The sequence below is a fragment of the Rhineura floridana genome, chromosome 7, assembly GCF_030035675.1.
Source record: "Rhineura floridana isolate rRhiFlo1 chromosome 7, rRhiFlo1.hap2, whole genome shotgun sequence".
NCBI lineage: Eukaryota > Metazoa > Chordata > Lepidosauria > Squamata > Rhineuridae > Rhineura > Rhineura floridana.
In genome coordinates this window covers 98,499,716-98,523,031 of record NC_084486.1, presented here as the reverse complement: position 1 = coordinate 98,523,031, position 23,316 = coordinate 98,499,716, and the positions used below count along the sequence as shown (strand labels likewise).

Below are 23,316 nucleotides of genomic sequence, written 5' to 3'. Positions count from 1 at the left end.
ATAATGCTCTGGAAGAGTGAAAAACAGTGGTAAAAAGAATCAAGTAAATCCACCTTTTTGATATTTGCTCCTCCTTTCCCAATAATGTTCTTGTGGAATTGCTTGAAGATGGGAACAGAAATAGAATAGCTGTTTTCAACCTTACAAGAAAGAAAGAAAGAAAAAGAATGAATGAATGGAATGAACCGTGGATACAAAGTCATATCAGCAAAAGGAACTTCACCTATGGTTTATTCATTTCTCTCAACTACCACAATTAACCCCTCTACAATATCAACTGGGCACAGTTCTGGCACTGCCCGTACCAAAGAGGACATAATTGAATTGGAAGAAGTGCAGAGAAGTGCAAGCCATCAGGTGCTGGAACATCGTCTTACAAGAGAAGTCTGAAGCGTTTGGGCCTTTTTAGTTTAGAGGAGGAGGAGGAGATGATGAAGAAAGAATTACGGGAGGACATGTTCAATAGCTGTTCTGTGGCTTATAAAGTTAACTGGGATTCAGACTGAGAGCCAGTGTGAGGTAGTGGTTATAGAATGTTGGACTACAACCTGGGAGACCAGAATTCAAATCGCCACTCAGCCATGAAGCTCACTGGATGACACTGGGCCAGTCAGCATCTCACAGCCTAACCTACATCACAGAGTTGTTGTGAGGATAAAATCAATCATATGTGCTGCCTTGAGCTCCTTGGGAGAAAATCATGATATAAAAACAGAAAATGACTAAATAAACAAAGTTTACATGATGTAGAGAATGCCGGTAGAGAGAAAAAGTTCTCTTTCTCATAAACATAGAACTTGGGGTCACACAGAGATTTGACTAGCATTAGATTCAGGATGGATAACAGAAAGCTCTTCACACAATGCATAATAAATGTAAGGAATTTACTGCTACAAGATTTGGGGATGGTCACTAACTTAAAATATGATTAGACCAGGTGTGGAGAATCTGTGAACCTCTGATGTTGCTGGACTACAACCCCCATCATCCTTAACCATTGGCCATGCTGGCTGGGGCTGAAGGGACTTGCAGTCAAACAACATCTGGAGGGCCACAGTCCCCAGCCTCTGAATTAGACAAATTCCTGGAGGCTAGGTCTATCAATTGATATTAGCTATTATAGCTAAATGGAACCTTCAGGTTCAGTAACATTTTGTCTCTGAATACCAGTTGCTGGGCTGGAGTGGAGTGCAAAACCAGGTGTTTTTGCTATTGCTTCATATCCTAACTCCTAGGCTTCCTGGAATTATCTAGTTGGCCTCTGTGAGAAACAGGATGCTGGATCAGGTGTCTTCTTCATCTGATCCAGCAGGGCTCTACTAATGTTCTCATCTTTACCCAGAGTACTTCCAATAAAGAAAATTTCCTGTAAGTGACCAAAGAGCAGAAATCCTTCTTTATATTTAGTGCAGGGCTGGGGAACCTTTTCCAGTTGGTGCGCTGGATCCTCACCTTCTCCAATTCCCACAGGCCATTTTGATAAGTGGGCTAGATCCACCTGTCAATCAATCAGGACATCTGGTGAAGTGTTTTCCTTTGGTTGTGTGGTCTGAAATCAAATCACACAGGCAAAGGCACAGGAGTCAGCAGGCGTCACCAATCAGCTGATTGGTGGTGCTTGTAAACCTCTCTTTTGGCAGGGAGTGGTGTTTTTTCCTGTCCCACATCCAGTGTAGGGCAGGTGGGTGTGGCTTGGGAAAAACGGCCTTGTGAGCAAAATTAACATCTCTGGTGGGTCTAAATGAGGCTTACAGGTAGAAGATTCCCCAGTCCTGAATTAGTGAAATGCTTAGGGCTAATGAAGCCCCTGCACTTGCAAACCAAAGGGTGAACACCAAAGACAAAGAAATGGCATCCTACCAGATCTGCCACCATCTTCTGCATGTACTTTGTGCATTTTTCCACCTCATTCTTGGGTCCTCTAAGTTGGACAATGTCACTCTTGTGTGATGGATCTGGGAAGTTGATAATAACCTGCAAGAAGTATTAATCCAAGGCAATGTTAAATAGGTTGCTGAGTCTCAGAAGGCTATTTCTACACTGTGGAATCCACAGCTCGTGGAGTTTTCCGCTGTGCTCCAAGACAAGGCCCTATACTGATATATTACTATATGACACCATCTTGTTAGGGGTGGATTAGCACAGTGCAACATGGTGGGGTGGGGAACAGAATGAAAGAGAAAAAGAAAACGAACACACAGCACCCTAACAGTTTGACTAAGACTCACACCTTTTTTTTGTCTAAAACAGCATCTCCAAAAAGTCGCTAGAGGGTATTTCTTAGGGGTGCGCACAGAAAAAAAAATGTTTCAGAACTTGCTTCGGTGATTTAGATATGAAGCTGCTTCACTTTGGTTCATTTTGGGCAAGACCCAGCTTGCTTTGAACCCAAGACACAGCCTAACACATTTGCGACAGCCTTACAAATTCATTGCAACATGCTCGACTACGATTTTGTCTTTGTAACCAAATCCAAGTGACAGTACATAATCCACCCATTGTTGTATCTTGACCTTATTTACAAGGCAGCAGCAGCAGCAAATGACAGAGGGATTTCCTTGGATTTTAACCATCAGTTATGGCCAACCATCTGTAAGCACGAAGAATGCTCTAATCCAAATTATAATATTTTTAGGCTGTACCAAGAGGGGATGATCCCACTAACTGGAAGCCTAGTTTTTTTAAAAATGAAGAAATCTTGGGCAAAGTGAGTGGACGGGGGCATCTGAATGGCTGTAGGATGTGAACCATCAGTAAATTGGATAGGAAGCCACTAGCAGCCCCATTTAAGAGCAGTACAGTCAATACAATATAAAAATATTGTGTGTGTTTTAAAGCCTTTTGTTACCTCTGGAAATTTATCCCGGGTATCCCGAATCCGTTCACCCTTCTGCCCAATGATAGTTCTGTGGAATTTCTGGTCAATGATCAGGTCCTTAGTACGTTCATTTTCCTGAAAAAATATGGGAGAAAAGTCTCTATGATGTATGCTACAGGTTGAAAGGTACGCTGTTCTTTATTCACTCTCACTCAATAGGCAGCAGCTTACTAACCAGTCAAATGTTTGGCATCCCACAAACATCACCACAACAAAGTGTCATCCAGGTAAAAAGAGAACAGGAGAGTTTCCCTGGCACGTGGGAAAGTTTAGCAGGAAGCCTTGCTAATGGTTAACCCTTGTCTGCCTGGATGCAGTCCAGTTCTCCACGGCTCACCATACGTGACGCGAGTTCCAGCAGCTCTCTCTTGGCCTCTTGAACTCCCTGAGGATCTCCTTCAATTCTGATGAGGTTGCTCTTCTCATTGTCTGGAGGGATTCGCACAGACACTTTGTACTGATCCTTAATCCTGTTGACTGGGAACAAAAAGATTCTGCTAAGAACACTAATCCATTGCACATTTTCTACAATCAAGACTTCAGAGTTTCAGAACAATCCTCTACAATCAGAGTTCAGAACAAGAGACTTTTTCCTTTAATGATTACTTGTGCTTTAGGCAACACTAACCTATTCACAAAGAAGTGGGATTTTAATGTTTAGTCAACATGAAGTTTCAAAAGAAAGACATACAAATACCTATAGGAAACTGAGTACAATATAATCATCAAGATTTGGGGGGGGAGTGATGTCTCCAGAGATTACTTTCTGACTCCCACACACATGCCCCACACTCTCTACATCTAACCATTCTAACTAAGAATAAGAAAGTTTCTCAATAAGGAGCTCTCATCTTTGCAGAGAATACATGATTAGTTCTCCAGAACACTTCAATTCTAGAGACCCTCAGAGACTCTAGGCACCTTATCTCTAACGAGAACAAAGGGGGAGACAACAATAATGTATATTACACACGTGCTGAGCCACCAAACATGCATTTAACTCACTGTTGGCTCCACTCTTTCCAATGAGATGCCTGTGGAATTTATGGTCGATATTGATTTCTGCATAATCCATCCGGTTGATCTGCAAAGAGTGTCCATAGTTAGCCAAAATCAGGAGCAAACACATACTCCTCTAGACAAGGAACGAAGAACAAAAACAGGACAGCAAGATCAGCCATGACACAATAGATAACTAGCCACTATTACATCCAGATGTTCAGTTGAGCTAAGTAGCTCAAGTCTGAACAAAAAGCACACAGCTTGGGGACATACCGCTGTTTCACCATCACTTTACCCAGAATGTCTTTCTAACACAGCTCTTTGTTCACTTCCACTGAAAAAAATTAACAGCCCTCTTTTGTCTCCAGGATTGCAGTCCTAAGCACACATACCAGATGTAAGCTCCACTGAGCTCACTGAATGCGCTTTGCTACAAAACATAACTTGCATATTTATTCTAAATAGAAGGCAGCAATATTAGGCTTGACAGTTTAGAGTAATGACTGACAAGACAGAGCTATGCTGCACTTGCAGTTTTCGACATCATCTTCCATTTGATAAAATGACTATACAAGTCAGAAACTGTGGCTTGTCAACTCACCAGGTCCTTGACCATGCTCTCAATTTGGTCTTGAGCCATGTTGACATCCTCAGTGGGTCCCTCCAGAGTGATTTTATCTTCTCCTTCAGTGAATTCTATGTGAACCTTTCAATAAGGAAGACAATTCAGCATCAGCATGAAACTATTAAAGAGGGATCGATGTAATGGCAGGGGAATGTATGTGGCTTTCTCTTGCAAGCAGAGTTGTTACAAAGCACCACTGGTATTTACATTTTCTAAAGACAGGAGTGAGGAGTCAGATCTAGGCAATTGCTTGATGGTTGAAAACCTCTACAGAAGCCCTGCTCTGGTTAACTATAGCTTCAGATGCGAGATAGATGGCTAGCAGAACAGAGTTTTCTTTGTGGTAGCACCCCATCTACAGAATGCCATCCCTAGCCCTACTCAACAAGCATCTACTTGACTAAAACTTAAGTATTAGTTGAAAATTATATGCGAACTTTGAGCAGCATTTAACATAGAGGCTTTTAATTTGCTGTGTTTTAGCTGCCATATTTGGTCTTATTTGTGGTGAAATGGTTTCATTGGTGGAGAGACGGCTTGAGTGCAGATGGAGGCGAACTCCTAGTGCAGTGGTTCCCAATCTTTATGAGCACGGGACCCCCTTTATAAGCTGAAAATGTTTTGTGACCCCCTCCCCCCAGGGAGGGAGGCTGGCTGCCAGGAAGGAAGGGGGAAAGCAGCCTTTCTTTGCAGGCTTGCTTCTTTTTGCTTCACAAAAAGCCCTCTCCTCTCATTCTAAGTAAGGCTGTTGCCAGTAGCGGCAGTGCAAGGAGATGGGAATCAGTGATAGTAATCCCCTCTTCTTCCTGGTAGCCCCACCCTCAGCCTCCTTTGGCATCTGCCATGTATTTTATAGGCAGATGCCTGCCCTTAGTGCGCCTGAAAGACGCTCTGGCGCTTCAGCAACAGGACTCCCCTCTTGTTTGGAACAAGGGGGAGGTGTCAGCGGCAGTGGAAAGCAGACAGTGTTGAGGGAGTGAAGACTTTTTTAAAAAAATTAATAAATAATTCATTTCTTTACTGTTCACGGCCCCCTCTGGATTACTTTGCGGCCCCCCTGGGGGTCCTAGCCCCCAGGTTGGGAACCACTGTCCTAGTGGATGCAATTATAAACTGGTAAGTGCCTATGGTAAGCTGTATTTAGGGGCAGTGAGGGCAGCAAAAAAACAATATTTTGCTGCCACTATCAAATCATCACTCTGCCGCCCAGCGGAGCTCTTCAGAATTGTCTGGGAGCTATTACACTCAGTCCCCAGGGACATGGTAGAACCATCTGAGCCCCGCTGTAATAAATTTGCTAGGCACTTCCAGGATAAAATCTTTAGCATCTGCTAGGACTTAGACTCCAGTGTTATAGCAGGTGAATCAAGCAAGGTGTCCAGAGCACAGCCTTGTCCCAATTTCTTGGATGAGTTTCAGTTGGTACAGCTTGAGGACGTTGACAAGGTGCTTGGACAGGTTCATGCAACCACTTCTGTGCTGGATCCTTGCCTTTCTTGGCTAATAAAAGCTAGCAGGGATGGAACAGCTGGCTGGGCCAGGGAAGTGATTAATGCCTCTCTGCGAGAGGGGGTGGTCCCTGGCTGCCCGAAAGAGGCAGTAGTGAGACCACTCCTGAAGAGACCCTCCCTGGACCCAGAAAATCTTAATAACTATAGGCTGGTAGCAAATGTTCCATTCCTGGGCAAGGTCCTGGAATGAGTGGTGGCAGGCCAGCTCCAGACGCTCTTGGATGAGACAGATTCTCTGGATCCATTTCAGTCGGGTTTCAGGCATGGTTCTGGCACAGAAACAGCCTTGGTCGCCCTGTATGATGACCTTTGTCGGAAGAGATACAGGGGGAGTGTGACTCTGTTGACTCTCCTTGATCTCTCAGCGGCTTTCGATACCATCGACCACGGTAACCTTCTGGGGAGACTAGCTGAGTTGGGAGTGGGAGGTACTGCACTGCAGTGGTTCTGCTCCTACTTGGCAGGTCGCCTCCAGAAGGTGGTGCTTGGGGAGCATTGCTCGGCACCCTGGACTCTCCAGTATGGGGTTCCGCAGGGGTCAGTTGTCCCCCATGGTGTTCAACATCTACATGAAACAGTTGGGTGCGGTCATCCGGAGCTTTGGAGTGCGTTGCCATCAGCATGCTGATGACACGCAACTCTATTTCTCCTTTTCATCTTCATCAGGTGAGGGTGTCAATGTGCTGAACCGGTGCCTGGCTGTGACAATGGACTGGATGAGGGCTAATAAACTGAGGCTCAATCCAGACAAGACTGAGATGCTGCTAGTGGGTGGTTCTTCTGACCGGATGGTGGATGTCCAACCTGTTCTGGATGGGGTTGCACTCCCCCTGAAGGAGCAGGTTCATAGTTTGGGGGTTCTCCTAGAACCATCTCTGTCACTTGAGGCTCAGGTAGCCTCGGTGGCATGGAGTGCCTTCTACCAACTTCGGTTGGTGGCCCAACTACGTCCCTATCTGGACAGGGATAACCTGGCTTCAGTCGTCCATGCTCTGGTAACCTCCAAATTAGATTACTGCAATGCACTCTACGTGGGGCTGCCTTTGAAGACGGTTCAGAAACTGCAGCTTGTGCAAAATGCAGCAGCCAGATTGGTAACAGGGACCAGACGGTCTGAACATATAAAACCGATTCTGGCCCGCTTGCATTGGCTGCCTCCATGTTTTCGAGCTCGATTCAAGGTGCTGGTTTTGACCTATAAAGCCTTACATGGCTTAGGACCACAATACCTGATGGAACACTTCTTCCGATACGAACCACCCATACACTACAGTTAAGATCAAAGGCCCTCCTCCGGGTGCCTACTCCATGGGAAGCTCGGAGGGTGGCAACAAGGGAGAGGGCCTTCTCAGTGGTGGCCCCCAAATTATGGAATGATCCGTGTGATGAGGTGTGCCTGGCACCAACACTGTTATCATTTTGGCGCCAGGCCAAGACTTTCCTCTTCTCCCAGGCATTTTAGCATGTGTTTTAAATTGTTTTTATATTATTTTGAATTTTAAAATATGTGTTTTAAATTGTTTTTAAAGTATGTGTTTTAAATTGTATATTTGTTTTAATGTTTTTGATTGCTGTAAACCGCCCAGAGAGCTTTGGCTATGGGGTGGTATACAAGTGCAATGAACAAACAAATAAACAAACAAACAAACGTTTTTGATTTTTAAAATAAACAAAAAACCATCACCACAAACTGAAGTGCCTTCAAAAATCTGCCCGTATCTAAAATGCGAGATGGTAACAAGCAGGGCTGTGGAGTCGGTACGCCAAACCTTTGACTCTGACTCCTCTATTTTTCTACTCTCTGACTCCGACTCCACCCAAAATTGCTTCCAACTCCACAGCCCTGAAAAGGGCTGTAAATGTCTTTTTAAATTGGAAGCTCTCATAGGAGCATTTTTATTGCTGCCTGAATATGCGCTGATCTTGGCATCACAGCATTTGTCTTCATCTGGGTCCTGTGTCAAACACTGACACACAAAATGTTTTCCATCTTCAGTTATGGTGAAATGCTCAACTACAGCTGACTTCATGGGAAGCTTCTTTGACATTTTGAATTTATATTTTTAAAAACTTGTCAATCAAAATTTATTTTGAAGCCGGAGCCGGAACATTCCTACCAACACCGACTCCACCCAAAATTGCTTCCGACTCCGACTGCACGACTCTGACTCCATAGCCCTGGTGACAACAGGATCATGTTTTTCATTTTGTGTCTTGCGGCCAACTTACTCTCTCTCAGCAGGAACAGAAGTTCCTTGGAATCTCTGACATGTATCAGAACACCCTGAAGGTGTTTGTAAAAAGCCACAAACAATTCCTTCAAGATTTCTATTCAACTTCTCTGTTCCTTCTAGGGGAACCTAGATGAGGCTCTTTGTAAACTACATCCCTCAAATCACAAGCCCACTTACAGATACAAGGAATTTATATGCATACACATTTTGAGCCACTGCATGCCAGCAACTCCTCAAATCCAATGTTATCTGAGAATGAATTTTCAGGAGCTCATACCTTTGGCATTTGTTGGGTGATTTTGGCCAGGTTTTGCCCTTTCTTGCCAATGATGAAACGATGAAGCCAAGAGGGGGCAGAGACAGAGGAGACTGTGAAACTGTTGGCCTAAAAAGGACAGTGTTGGTATGAAGAGGTACAAAATTTGATTAGCAATATACATTACCCCAAACCACACAGACATGGACTACTCTAGCTCCCATCCCAATCTAATAGCCTTGCTGCAGAATTCTCAAGCCAGCTATCAGATAAGAAGTTGCAGCCTTCAGCAAGAGACAATAGTATAATATTATTGTATCATTGATTACAGCAACCTATTATAAATATTTTATGCAGGAATTTGTGAAAGTTTATACTGCACATGGGCTGCCTGAGGCCCACATCTGACTTCCATGAGGCCCACAGGCCCACTCTCCACCTGAACCCCTCATCTCTGGTCCCAAGCTATGGTCTGAAGGCACAGGAGGCCAGCACCCTGCTGAAGCTAAGCAGGGTCAGGTCTAGTCAGTGCCTGGATGGGAGACCACCTGGGAACCATATGTAAGCCGCCTTGGGTTTCCATCATGAAAAGAAAGGTGGGGTATACATGTAATAAATAAAATAAATAATAATAATAATCTATGCTGCCCAGCTAATGAGCCCTACCAGTAACTGAGAACCACTTCAATGGCAGCACTTCTCAGCTGTTCCTAGCACTAACTACCTGGGTAAGCAGGGAGTAGGCCATCCCTGCAGGGAAAAAGGGGGAAATGCCTTGAGTGTGAGGGAGGAAATCCATGTCCTGCTTATGCCCACCACCACTGGCCTCATCCACTGACCACCACTGCATGCAGCAAAAAGGTTGCCCGGCATGGTTTATATTTTAGCTGAATGCGCTGTATGAGTTCTGGGCCATTGTGTTCGAGCAACTTAGCAATCCTAACAAATTTATGAACAACTATTTAAATTTTAAAAAGGGAAGCACCACAAAGGCCTAGCTGAGTTGCTACCTTGGCATAGACTTCAGTCAGTGCCTGCCCAAGCTTTTCAGGTTCGCCACGCAGTATTACAGTCTCCGAGCTGCTGTCAGTGGGTGGGATCTCGACCGAGACTCCAGTTTTCTCCATGATCTCCTGCAGGGAATTCCCCTTGGGGCCGATGACATACTTGTGCTGGGACTTTTTCACCTCCACAGCAATGGTGGTAGTCTTCTTCTTCTGTGGAGAGAAAGGAGCTAGGGCATCAATCACAAGGGCTAGGGAAAAAGAAAGGGGTTGGGTTGGGGGAAGTGATCAGACATGGAAAAATTCTAGGAGCAGGGATGGGACAGACAGGCACGCATAGGAAACTCTGATCTGTGCGTGCTCTACAAAAGCTATATCATCTTGATTAGTTAGCTAATCAAATCATCAGTGGGTCTATGCTTGTGTTTAAGTGCCAGTGTCAGGTCTCATGAACTGATGATCCTGTAGGTAGGATGTTCAAGGTAAGCGTCTGTCACAAGCTGCAAAGATGCTAAAAGAGTGAGAACTCTCTCAGGTTTCTCTTCACATCTGCAGAAGAGAAGAAAAAACTAGACAGGGAGGAACACCCCACAAGTCAGAGGAAAAAGATAAACAAACATATCTACAAAGGGGATGAGGAGAACACCTCACAGGGCTCAGGGCTGTTTTGCAGCTGGCCTGTACAATGTGGCACTGCACAGAGACCATAAAGACCCATACCTTCTCCTCGTAGATCTTCTTAACACGAGCAACTGCTTGGGCCAGCTGCTCCTTTTCTCCAGTGAAGACTATCTCTGTTCTATTAATGCTGGGAGGTGGGATGTTTATGCGTGTCCCTGTCTCCTGCATGATCTCGCTCACCAGCTTGTTGAAAGGGCCAGCAATGAAAGGATGATATACCTTCTCCAGCTCAAGCCTTTCTACTGCACGCTTATCCTGGGGAATAAAGCAATATGCACATATATCATTTTTCATATAGCAATGCCCAAGACAGCAAGAAAAAAAAGTGTTCCAAGCAGCTATTTCCAAGGGATATTGAGTCAACAGGAATTTTACTGAAATTCCTATACTCTTAGCGTGAAGCTCTTCAGACGGATAGTCAATATCCCTCCAGCTTTTGCACATCAAAATTCTGAAATATTATTCCTTCCCTCCCCTCCCCAAAAGAGGCATCTTGTATAACATGACTGGACTGCAGATATGTGGCCTGTTAAACCAGAGGCTGGATAAGCAGGGTTGTTAGAAGCTGTATACCCTGGACCAGTTTGATATTTCCAGCAAGCAAGTAGAGGCTCATAGCAAGAAGAAGCCTATAGCAAGATATTATAGTCTTAAGTTAATCAATAGAGATTCAATATGTATTTGTTAGCTAGAGGTTTGTATTCCCCATTTCAGGCCCCTGCATTCATAAACACCTGAAAGCCTAAGATGGTTAAGGGCATGATGACCTGCTCAGTATGATGCTGGGAATGTACCTTGTTAGTAAGAGAGGCATCAAAGGGGCCCCATTTGGCATATATTCAAGGATAAGGTGTTTCATAGTCAGCTTAAGATTCTTAAAGGTGGGCAATAAATTAAGGAACGGCTAATGAGCAATGGCTTGACAGTATAGCCAGGTGGAATGAGTCAAAGTACGGTCAATGATGATAGTTGCTTGTTAAAAGAGATATATGGCCAACATATAGCTTGCCAAAGAGTGCCAGGGAGTTTTCCTATAGTTTTTAGCAATTAATTGGCTTTTGAAGGTTAGTGCTATACTGTAATGTTTGATGTATGAAAAATATTACATTTGTATGTAACCATGCCAATATTGTATGTAATCATGCTTGTATGTCACGTGCTAGCTCCAATATTATAAAAGTGTTGCGTGTGCCCAATGGGGTGCTCAGTCTGACACGAGCTACTGCAGAGCTGTGTGGCTGTTCCACTTTTATTGGGCTACTTGGCTGAATGCTGTAAGTTACTCAATAAATTTTAACTCTTTGTAAGCAAACCTCTTGTCTGCATCTCATCTCTGGTAACCCAAAACAACCTGGAGGTACACAGAAGCGCTGAGGAGTGTGGGGTAAAAAGACAACCTTGAAGACAAAGGGAATTCAGGACAAGAGTACAGAAGCATTAGGAAAGCATGGCAGGAGGGAACAGAATAGTACATGATATAGTCCCCAGAGATTGGTGCAGCAGTGTTTATGCTCAATAGTCCAATATGGAAATGGAATAGGGAATTTGGTTTGCTTTAGGACATTCTGTAGACCACACTGCATCAGGAAAAACAACTGAAATAACCATAAAGGCTTCATCGGAACAATTTAAGATTAGGAGGTAAAGGATGAACTCTCTATTCCAGACAACCCGATTCAAGAGCAACCTGTTCCCCATAAACCCTCCAATTGTCTGACGGGCCTCATGCTTTGGGGCAGCTATACATAATGATGACTGTTGTAGGAAACATGGGTATGTTTTACCTGCATTTCCTGGAGTAGTCATCAAAAGGTGGTGCTACCTACAGTTTAACCCGCAAACTACTGGAGACAGGCAGCTTCTCAGCGTGACTGGACTGCAGCCAAAGGGGAAGCAGGACGATTGGACGGGATCCCTACACCAGCTCCAGAGCAGCACAGTGATCAGGCCCAGAGCGAGCCCAACGCTGGCCAGCAATGGCTGAAACCAGATTAGGATCCAGAGGATCCCAGGGTGACTCAGCTCTACCCCCACTTTTGGAACATCCCATTTTGAGGCTTTCTGCTGTGCTCTGCTGGCAGGGATACTGCCTACAAAGGGGGATGTCAGCACTGACAGAAGACCAACTCAGCTGCTGAGTTCAAACACCCCATAGCCCAACGTAAGGGGGGGGTTGGATTGCTCTGCCTAGTTCTATGTAACTTTGTATGCAAACCATCTAGGTGTCCTGATCCTCGACTTGTTAACTCAGAAGTCCAACTGATGTTAATAGAGTATATTTTCAGATATAAGTTTAGAATTATAGACTTTAACTGAGTGGAAGAGCAGAAGAGCAGTGCCTACAGTACTGTTCTTTAACTGCATAATCCAACAATATCTGGGGACCCAACTCGCATCAATCCCAGCCAATGGCCAAGGATGACGGGAGTTGCAGTCCAACAACATCTGAGGACCCAAGGTTGAAGAACAGTGACCTACAGTGTCTTATTTGCTCAATATAGTTGCTCATACTATAATTGGGGAGTGCTGTTCTAGCCACATAACACTCTTCAGAGGCCAACATTAATGTTCCCCAGAGGCAATAAAGGTGAAAAGTGCTTGTTTACCTGCTCAGCAGAGATCAGCAGGATCTCATGTCGAGCCTTCTCAATCCCTTCCTTGGTGCCAGTGATCTTGATCTGGTTGCTGGGGTCATCCGGGCGAGGGATCTGAATCTTGGTGGCAGTTTTGAGCTCAAGGTCCTGCAGCTTATCTCCATTTTTGCCAATGACAAAGCGGTGATGCTCCTTGGGAATAGCCACCGTTGCTGAAGCCTGCGGCAGAGATTGAGAAGTAGGATGAAACAGAAAGCCAGTTCCATAACATAGATGTATCTTTATCACCTTAAACCAGGGATGGAAAAACCTGTGGCCCCCTGCTGAATTTTATGCAGATGGGACAGAGACTGAGAAGGATGGAGAAGGGAAAGAGGAAATAGATGGCGTGGCTCTCACAAGAACTATCTGCCCCTCTCCTGGAAGCCCATTGGGCGAGGAAGAAGAGGTGAGAGAGAAAGGGGTAGGTCTGCCCATTTTTTTATATGATCACACCCACCAGCAGCACCCAACAAATTACCACCCTGCCCCCTGGGAATGACACTTTGCCTTGACACATACAGAAAGTTTCCCATCCCTGCCCTAAAAGCTGACCCATCCAACAGAGGACAGTGCTGTTATGCCTTTAAAGCCATCGCAGAGGAGAGAATTTCAACAGATGCATCTTCTCCCACCATATAATGGAGCAGCAATGGAAAAAATTGTATGTGCCAAAATTCACCACTGTATCCACCTATCAAAAATAGGAGAAGTATTCAGAATAGGAGAAATATCAGAAGTATTCAGCAGAATCAAATAGAGAATTTTCTGAACTGCACTACTTGAGGTTTCAGATGGCATAACTGCATGAATGATTGCTCCTCCATGTTAAAACAAAAGTCCCTGCCTAGTTCTCCCAGGCACACATTCTGTTCACTCAGGTTTTATTAGATTCAGCCTAGCCTTCTTCCTCCTCAACACAGTATTTCATTCAGGGATGTTATATGGGGTGGGCTAAAGGGGGAAGGAAGCACTCAACCATGCAAACTCCCAACTTCATATAAATTTTTGAATTATTAAAAAACCACCTTCCAACTTCAGTGAGAAGTGAAACAGCTCAGAAGAAGCTCTACCACTTGAACTAGACTAATCATATGGTCTCTAGACTAATATTATACAGTAGGGCCCTGCTTCCCGGTGCTCCACTTCCCGGCGTTCCGCTAATGCAGTGGCTTTCCTCCCCTCTTTAAAAGCCGCTTTTGTGGCATTTTTGCGCGATGCGCCCCATTAAAATCAAAGGGGTTCCACCTTACAGCAATTTCCACTTTACAGCGGGGGTCCGTAATGGAACCCGCCGTATAAGCGGGGCCCTACTGCAACACAGATTAACCAAAATTATTTTGAACAAACCCTTAAAGCTATTTGCTACATCCTTTCTGAACTTATTAAATTTCATACAGAGTGGCCTATTAATTAATTCAACACTCTCTTGATGGAGGGGATAATGAGTTTTCCCGCTAGAGGGGCTTATAGGATGAATCAAGATGCTATAAAGCTCTAATCAAGTCCCACCTCAGAAACATCTTTACACTTGTCACAAATACAGAGGCTCTGGCTTCTTCTGACATAGAGTTTCCTAACTGTTATCTGCAACCTCAATTCAGGTGGTTTGCAGAGAGGTTACAGAACAGTTGAGAATATATATACGTGTCCATTTCCTGCCAATGGATATAAGCAGCCAGTTTGACAAGGGCTGGATAACCAAACAGGCCAACATGATCTTGGCCTACGGCCCATGATTTTCAGAGTTCAGCACTGCTGCAATCTATTAATTTTCCCCTAAAATGTATCAGTTAAATGATAAATTTAAGTGGCCTTTCTCAGCATCCAGCACATTAGAAAGGCAAGACTATGGTTATTAAAATACAAGTTATGTGCTTTGACTTCTAGAAAAAAATATTTATTAATTGGTCCATGGAGAATCCCAAAATTTTCAAGAACGCTTCACAGGAAAAAAATATTGTGTTGCTTCAGGCCACCACTCCTTGTCTCTTTTACAGCATTTGTCTATGAGAACACATGCCTGTCTGGCCTTCTCAAAGGGAAGCCAGACAAGTGACGCTATCCATCTGGATTTTCCAGTAGGCTCTCTTCTGCAACTTGCACTTTGCAGTAAATTCCCCCTGGTTATGATTTTGACACCTGGGTGAAGCACTGAAAATAAACCTATACATTAGGACAGGATTTTGTTTCAGGTTAAGAACATTTTCACAAGAGCGCGTTAAGAAAAATCTGATAAAGAGTTCTTGTCTTCAGACTATAAGCTAATACAATTAACCAGTGAGGATGTGGCAGAAGAATTGCAGTATGTTTCAAACATCTTGCATTGTACCTGTCCATTACTCTAAGAATTCCTGATTGAGAAGAATAGTAACAGGAGCTAAACTGCTGAGCAACAGTCTGCTCTCTTTTTCCCTCCAACCCTTTCCTTTTTCCCCAGCTATCATCCTGAAGAAAGCTCCCCCCTGCTCTGCATCGTAATTAGACTCTGTTGAAAACTCTCTTGGCCCTAAAGATAGTTTTCCCCCACCCCAAGCCTAACTGCTGGGGGGAATAGGAGGAGAGACCATGGGCTAGATCCATGGGTGCCACAGACCAGGCCAGCAGTTCTCCATCCTAGAGGTGGGGAACCTCTGGCACATGGGCCTAATTAGGCCAGCCAGGCCTCACCATTTGCCCCACGAGGTAGTTTTGGCCAAGCCACGCCCAACTGCCCTACATCTGATGTCATATATAGTGTCAGGTACGGGACAGGTAAAGGTGGGGCTTGGGCAAAAGAGGCTTTGCAAAGCCTCTTGTGCAGAGCTTCCCATGCACTGACTATCACTCAGCGCTTGGAAAGTGCTGTGTATTTTTTTTGCATGCACGGCTTGATTTCAAACTGTGTGGGCAAAAAACAGGTCACCTGACATCAGATGATTTGACAGGTCAGCAGCTTCACCCACCCATCAAACTCGGCACACAAGTGTACAGAGATAAGTGGGCCAGAACCAGTTCCCTACCCCTGCTTTAACCAGTTACTAATTCATAAGACAACCCATCCTCTAATCCCATAATTGCTATGTTCTCTCAGACACCTTTGAAGTGGAACTTCATACACTTAACAAAAGCTTTTGACACTGTCTATATGATCACCCCTATCTACATCCTTATCAACATCCCACTTAGAATAAATGCAGACCATTCTAACCAAGTTCACAGAATTGTCTGGGATCTAGTCCAAGCCTGTCTTGATATTGGATTATCTGCAAAACCCCAGCACAAAATGATATGGGGAACTCAGTCTACCTTCTCTCTTGCCAAGTGAGGAAAATGACTGGATGCATCTCTGCGTATCGCTCATGCTTGCCTCTCTTAATGTGGCTGTAGCAACATGTCATTCCCAGCAGCATCTCTGCTCTACTGTTGCCAAGGAAGCTGGAAGCCATCCCAGTTTCAATATATTTCCCTCCCTCTGGGAGTGCTGCACTTTTGGAGGAAAAACCTTTGGGGAGTACATAATGTCACCCTTCACTATAAAAAGTGAGCCTATAAACATTGAGTCCTAAAATAGCCAGCCATGGATGCATCACCTATAACCATCATCAGGTTCGTGCTTTCGGAAGGACATTATTTGCTTACGATTCATGTCCAGCAAAGCATATGGGGAGGCCATGGTAAATTAAACTGTAATTAGTTTTTGAAGCTCAGTTTGATATATCTGGCATAATTTCAGCCTACCTGTTGTACACTTAAGATGCAGTGCAAAGGTGAGTTAGTCCACCTTTGACTTTATGAACTCCACACCTTGAGGAAGATCCTACAAGGAGAGGAGAGAAGAACTGAGTCACTCACCTGTGTCTGAAGCCGAGCTACGATCTCCTTCCGAGCCTTCATCACTGCTTCTAGCTTGCCAGAGACCATGATTGAGAGTCCCTGATCCTTTGCGAGAGAAAGCTCCAGGTGAGCCCCCGTCTTCTGCATGATCTCTAAGCAGATTTTGGCCTGCTCCCCTTCCCCAAACTGGTTCATGTCCTTGTATTTCCGCTCTTCCAATGGCACATGGAACACCTGCTCAAATAAAACAATGCTTTGTTCAACCTGGAACAATGGTAAACTTACCCCCCTTTAGCTGTGGAGCAGAGACAATTCTATTATAATAAGACACTTAAGCACTCAACTGGTCAATGCATACCGGACACAACTTCCATGGTGCGATTAAGGGAGCCCTTAGATTTAATCACAAAAAGATATTTAGCTTCTCCGGTTGGAAGTTCCTGTCAGAGGTCAGCTACTCTGAACACACTTCTAGTTTAGCATAGGATTAATGCTATAGTATTTCAGGCTTATGATGTTGCTAGTTGAATGAGGTCAGTACATGATGCCTCAGTCTACATCCACAGAATTCTCCAAAAACTGAGAGGTCAAGCATATGCTGCAATGCTCCAAAGAAGGTTTAGGATAGCTCTGATCCATTTCGTTATCTTTCTTACAGTGCTTCCTTCCATGCAAGAACACACTGGGGGGTTATGGAAAACATCTGCCTTCAATACTTATAGTGGAAAAACAAGTGTTGGGTAGAAGAGAAGGGAAATCCTCTTCGTACTGACCTGAGTGATGACAGAAGCCTTGATTGGTCGGATTTTGCTCCAAGCACCAGCAGGTTCCTGGGCTGGCTCCAAACATGCTGCTTTCTCAGGGAGAGGAGGGAAGGCATCCTTGTAAGTTGGAGGGTCATTCTCTTCTTCAGCATTTAAAGCTGCAACTAGAGTTGAGCAAGCAAAGAAACAAAGAAGGATTTTATGCAAAGATAGTCCTCACCAGAGTACCCTCAGCACCTTCTTCCTTATTGTAGCCAACAGAATTACAGGGTGCAGGTCTGACATAAAGAACAAGCAGATTATCAGTTCAGTTACCTCTAATGTCAGAATGACCCCACCTGAGACTTAATTACAAACTATTTATTGACACTGGCTGCTGTGTAGCAGACCTCTAACTACTTGCTGAATTGGCAGATTATTTTCTTACTGAGAAACAGAAGACCAGCAGCTAATTGATTTTCCTTTGCTTGTTTCGTTAATGTTTTATTGGGAAGTAGGGCATATGGAACACCTCCACTTTTGCTTGCAATCTGACCCACCAGTACTGCTAGACTGCACCATAAACTTCAAAGTTAAACTGGGCTCCTGGGAGGAAGGGCAAGATATGAATGAATGAATGAATGAATGAATGGAAGGAAGGAAGGAAGGAAGGAAGGAAGGAAGGAAGAGTCCTTGGCAATCTAATGCAACTCATTTATGCGGCTTTCACATGTTTTCATCCAGCCTCTATCTAGAACCATTGAGACTTGAGACTCCCTAGATAAACTGCCCTGCTACTGGATCACACTTAGCAAATTCCATTTACTATTCAATTTACATCTGCCCATAACTTATATCTTGTGGCAAAATGATAGGATTTTATTCTCTGGATTGTGTGGAAGAATGATTAAACACAGTAAAAAGTGTATGCAGTGGAAGCTGCTGCCCATATATTGTACGTTGCCCAACCCTGTACTATGAAGGGCAGAGAACAACAAATATTTAATCATTTATGATAAGACTGCAGATATAGAAAAACAGAATTAAGAAAGACCCAAAGATTATGTAGCTTATTCCTTTGTCATGATCTTCTACCCATTAACCTAGCCCTACATTAACTCACGTGATCAAGAGTATATAAATATGCCAAAGGGAGAAAGGATGAATAAAGAGGGTGCAGTACACAGAGATGTGTGTTAAAGAATAGCTTGGCAAAATTAAAAAAGCTAGAAGAGGGATTCTGTAGATCAGACAATTTGTATTCTGAACCTCCCTTACCCTTGTATTTTGTGTTAACCCTATGCCACGTGAGTATCAGTTTTACTATCCCATTCAAGCACTGGAGGACAAGCCCTCAGAAAAACTGGCTTGGACTTCCTCCTACAACAGGAGCCGGGAACCTTTTTCAGCCTGCTAACCTCACTCCTTCCTGGTCAAACCTCCAGGGACTGCATGCCAACAAGGGGCCTGGCCAAGAAAATTAGGTGTGGCCACATGCGTATACAACATCCACTCAGCATGTGCGCACACACTTAACTCTTCCCTCCACCCCACCCCTGCCAGCAATTAGGCTTGAAAAAAGCTAGAATGCTTTCCCTCCCCAGCTGAACTCTCAAAGATCCACCTACTACAATTAGGCTTTAAAAAAGCCTTGTTAGAAAACTTTTCCAAGTCTAATAGGGGTGCAAGGAGCATTTCCAGATATAGGTCAACCATTCCCTGTCCAGCTGCAATCCTTCCTCAAAAAACAGCCTCTGTGCTTTTTATGGCTCCAAGAGAAGGCTTCTTTCAAGCTTAATTGTAGCAGGAGAGAGGAGTGTGGCAAGAATGCTGCTGGCTGGGTGGAGACGCTTCTGGGTTGCATCTAGCCCACAGGCTGGTGGTTCCCCAGCAAAGCAATATTTGAGTATTAAAGTAGCAGCAGCAAAAGATACCCCTTTTGTGCAGAAGATATCCAAAGAGATTTTACAGTAGCCCTGTCTGGCAATCTTACCTTTCACTTGCTGCTGAGCAAGGCCACTGCGATGTTCAGCAAAACTCTCCTGAGTCAAAACTGCCACGGAGCTCATGGTCGATTTCCCACCCACACACAATCCGGGTATGCCACTTGTAGTGAGAAAGAAGAAAGACAGTCATGATAGTTGCTAGTATAGTGCATTTAAAAAAGAAACAAAAATAGAGAAGAAAAAGAAGTGGCACAATTTATCACTTGGCTGGCACAAGTTGCAACTGTCCCTAGTTGAGCAGTCAAGTGGGAGCACCTCTGCCTAGCCACAACTTTTTTTCCCCAGGACTGCAAACTGTGTTACTCTTCCCAGCCAGCCTGGAAAAATACCACTCTACTGCTCTCACTGTTGCACATTATTACTTCAACACGTCCTTCAGGGCCAGGAAAGGTGGCTGTAAAAGCATGAAGGCGCTTAGGCAGCAATCCAAACCCAAGTTCTGCCAGGATGAGCAGAATTTGAAATAGACAGATCTCTGCCTCAGCTAGCTGAAGTCCCTCATCCCCACTCAGCCAGAGATATGATGGCGCAAGTCCACCATCCTGGCTCAGCCAACTCCCCAAAAGGGACGTTCTGGGGCAGGGGTGTGTGACGGGGCAGGGCAGAGGGAGACTTACCACTATCCCAAATTCTATACAGCTCGGTAGCATGACCTAGCAACCCAGAGGAACTTACACTGGCAAAAAGAGTGGTCTAAGTCAAACGCTATTTTACAGGCTTCTTTTCCCTATGCCAGGCTTGGGCTGGCTCAGCCAGCAGCAGCCCCGCTCCTTAACCGAGTTTGGAATAGGGGTACGTTACACTGGAGTAAATTATGCCAGTGTATTAAACTGGCTTAGTATAATTTTGATTGCTCTGTTATTCTCCCCCTAGACCCAACAGCAAAGGGCCATCACTACCTCCTTAATGAGCCTTAATGGCCAACGACAGAAAGCTACCCTAATATTTGCAACAGGCTCTATATTAAAAGCTATTGCTGGAGTTTTTAACATTACAAAATATAAAATGAAAGTATGTTATCTAGGGAAATTGTTGACTAAATCAGTGGTCTTTTGCTATATCTGCCATAAAGTGTGCTATTATGGCTGTAACTCTAGTCCTGTTCATATGCAACCTCAGCATGTAGCATGTATTTTAACATGCAGTAGCGCAAACAAGTGAACATGGACCTTATATGTTCCCCCCAATACACAGAACTATGACCAGGACTCCAAACTTTCAGGGACTTATGTGCATAAGCCTTTCTTCACATGCAGGTGTTTTTTTTGGGGGGGGGGGAGGGCACAGAATGTAGGATCTAGTTGTGGGAATGAGTCTTTCAGCCAAAGACTCATACCCACAACTAGATCCTACATGCCAGGTTGTGTGCAAAACCAGCCCTATTCATTGGCTTACAGACTTGGGTTCTGCCACAAAGATACAGCCTCTACCATGGACACTTTAATGATCAACATTATGTGAACCAATAATTTGACTTAATAGCCACCTCAGCCATGAAATGCGATACTATTAATTTAATATATTTATATCCTGCCTTTGAGAAAGATCTTCCTTCCAAGATGGCTCACAAAAGTTAATAATACACACACCAGAGGTGGGGAACTTTTGCAGCCCCAAGGTCACATTCCCTCATGGGCAACCTCCAGAGCCTACATGCCAACAGTGGGTGGGGGCCAGTAACGTAGTGGCAAATTCAGAAGAGCAGGGTCCATTCGTGATAGTCACAGCCACACCCCCTTCCCCTTTTTTCCTTTTGCTGCTGGGTTGAGAATGAGATCCTTGTTAATGCCTTCTCCCACAACAACAGACATCCCTAGGAGCCAATCAGCATGAAAGGGGAGAATGTTAGCTACTGAAAAGATTCTTCTCAGTGGCTGACTCACCTTCTTTCACTCTGGCTCCAGTCAGCAGGAAAGGACAAGGAAGCATGTTGGAAGACTCTTCTCAGTGTCTAACACATTCTCATTTCAGCTCCTAGGATGCTGGAACCCTGCTCCCCAAAAGGTAAAGGGTCTAATACCCCCCAAGACCCTGGACGACTACACCCCTGGTGGGGATAGAGGCAAAAGTGAGCAGAGCAATGGATTTGACTCTTGTACAGTAGGATACTTTCTAACCACAGACAATAAAGTCAGAGGTTTTTATAAACACACATCTCTCTATCCAGGCAAGAAAGAAGTGGCACCACAGTGCAAGGACACATTCTACCCAGGCAAAGCATGGCCAAAAAGGGGTATTGCCTGAGAAGAGTGACAAGAACCAAATAAAGAAGCTTGGAGGGTTGCACTGGAGTCTAGGGCCTGAGGTTCCCCACTCCTGATATATTATTGTGTATATATTACAATTTTTAAAAAAGGAAAAAAGATCCTTCTATCTGCAAGCCAGCCAATAATCACTTCCTGTTTCTGACAAGAGGAAGTAAAGCATACCTGGAGATGGGGACACATACCCACAACCATTTTGGTTAATAGGCATGTATAAAGTTCTCCAGCACTACTTTGAACCAGTTAGACAAAATTAGCCTTCAACTAACCCAGAAAACAGGTTAATTGTGTACCATATGAAAGGTACTTACTTTTTAACCCTGATGTCATAATTAATCTTATAATTAAGAATTAGGAAATAAATTGTGAGAAAGGAAACATAATCCCCTTTCACTTTCTCTACACTTCTGAGAGGAAGAGGGGAATATACATTTAATAATAATAAAAAATGAAATGGACTGCCTTCAAGTCTATCCCAACTTATGGCGACCCTATGAATAGGGTTTTCATGGTAAGCGGTATTCAGAGGTGGTTTACCATTGCCTCCCTCTGAGGCTAGTCCTCCCCAGCTGGCTAGGACCTGCTCAGCTTGCCACAGCTGCACAAGCCAGCCCCTTCCTTGTCCGCAACTGCAGCTGGGGGGCAACTGGACTCCTTGGAAATATGCTGCTTGCCCACAGCTGCACAGGTGGCAGGGCACGTAACCCCTGAGCCACTCACCTTGGCACCCAGGAGACACGAGTGGGGATTTGAACTCCCAGCCAGGCTCTTCTCCCCACTGTGCTATACCAGCCTTCCTAATAATAAAATGAACCTCTTTTCTGCTCCCCTTAATTATCTTCTTTCTGAGCTAATCCAGGTATTTTAAGAGTCTACACAGAATTTCTCCCCTTTATCATTCTACCACTTTCTCTTCTACTTTTAACTTTGGGGATTGTTTTTAGAAGGGGACTAGAATATACAAAGTATGAGCTAGCAAGAAGGAATATTCTGTTTTCCTTCTTACCAGAACGTGAGGAATAATTCACAATTCTTAAAAGATAAAGAAGCAGCTGAAATCTACATTCAGTGTTGGGAGGGACCTTAGCCAACTATGTGGACTATAGTCCTTTTAAAAATACCAGATTTGAAACAAACAAACAAACACACGAAAAATCACTCTTTGGTCAGGTAACTGGGAGAATATTTTATGTAAGATTTGTGAAGTCCACAAATGATTGATGGTCACTACAAAACCAAGTGTGCAAAAGGACCATGGACTAGAAGTCCAACATACAAGCTTTTTACCACACAGTTCTGTAAACTTACCAGCTAAATGGTCAGTAGCCAGAAAGTCCGTCCTGTGAGCTGCCTGTTTGTCAGCCTGCCAGCTTCTGCTTTTGGGAATGAAAGAAAAAAGTTACTCTGCTCTAAGAGTACTAAAATTCAATTATCAAAGTACTGTTTCACTGGCCAGAAGTCACTCGGGAGGCTTGAATCAGGATCAGAATTAGTATTTAAAAAACAGTAATTTGTAACCTGTGTTTCAACAAGTTCCTCCCCACAAAATCAAAATACAGGGGGAAAACCTCCAAGTAAACATTAATTTAAAATCAACACATAAAATAGGAAACATCCTAGTTCATCTACAAAGTCCATCTAAATGGGTCAATAGTGTAGAATC

At 44.1% G+C, this 23,316-nt stretch overlaps 1 protein-coding gene across 4 annotated transcripts in view; it reads right to left on the bottom strand.

The window, feature by feature from the left end:
- HDLBP (high density lipoprotein binding protein) overlaps nt 1-23,316 on the bottom strand; it is a 69,714-nt gene that overhangs the window by 16,700 nt on the left and 29,698 nt on the right. For 3 of the 4 annotated variants that reach the window (XM_061636663.1, XM_061636661.1, XM_061636664.1), the window contains exons 2-15: nt 22,962-23,026; nt 19,377-19,489; nt 17,414-17,568; nt 16,659-16,874; nt 12,798-13,004; nt 10,231-10,446; nt 9,517-9,723; nt 8,528-8,635; nt 4,482-4,586; nt 3,884-3,962; nt 3,216-3,355; nt 2,849-2,953; nt 1,861-1,974; nt 54-140 (exon numbers count right to left, since the gene is read on the bottom strand). In XM_061636663.1, coding sequence (XP_061492647.1) covers nt 54-140; nt 1,861-1,974; nt 2,849-2,953; nt 3,216-3,355; nt 3,884-3,962; nt 4,482-4,586; nt 8,528-8,635; nt 9,517-9,723; nt 10,231-10,446; nt 12,798-13,004; nt 16,659-16,874; nt 17,414-17,568; nt 19,377-19,452 — 1,815 coding nt within the window. In that variant the 5' untranslated portion in view covers nt 19,453-19,489; nt 22,962-23,026. Of the gene's footprint in view, nt 1-53; nt 141-1,860; nt 1,975-2,848; nt 2,954-3,215; nt 3,356-3,883; nt 3,963-4,481; nt 4,587-8,527; nt 8,636-9,516; nt 9,724-10,230; nt 10,447-12,797; nt 13,005-16,658; nt 16,875-17,413; nt 17,569-19,376; nt 19,490-22,961; nt 23,030-23,316 lie in introns of all 4 variants that reach the window. The other variant, XM_061636662.1, reaches the window with a different exon arrangement.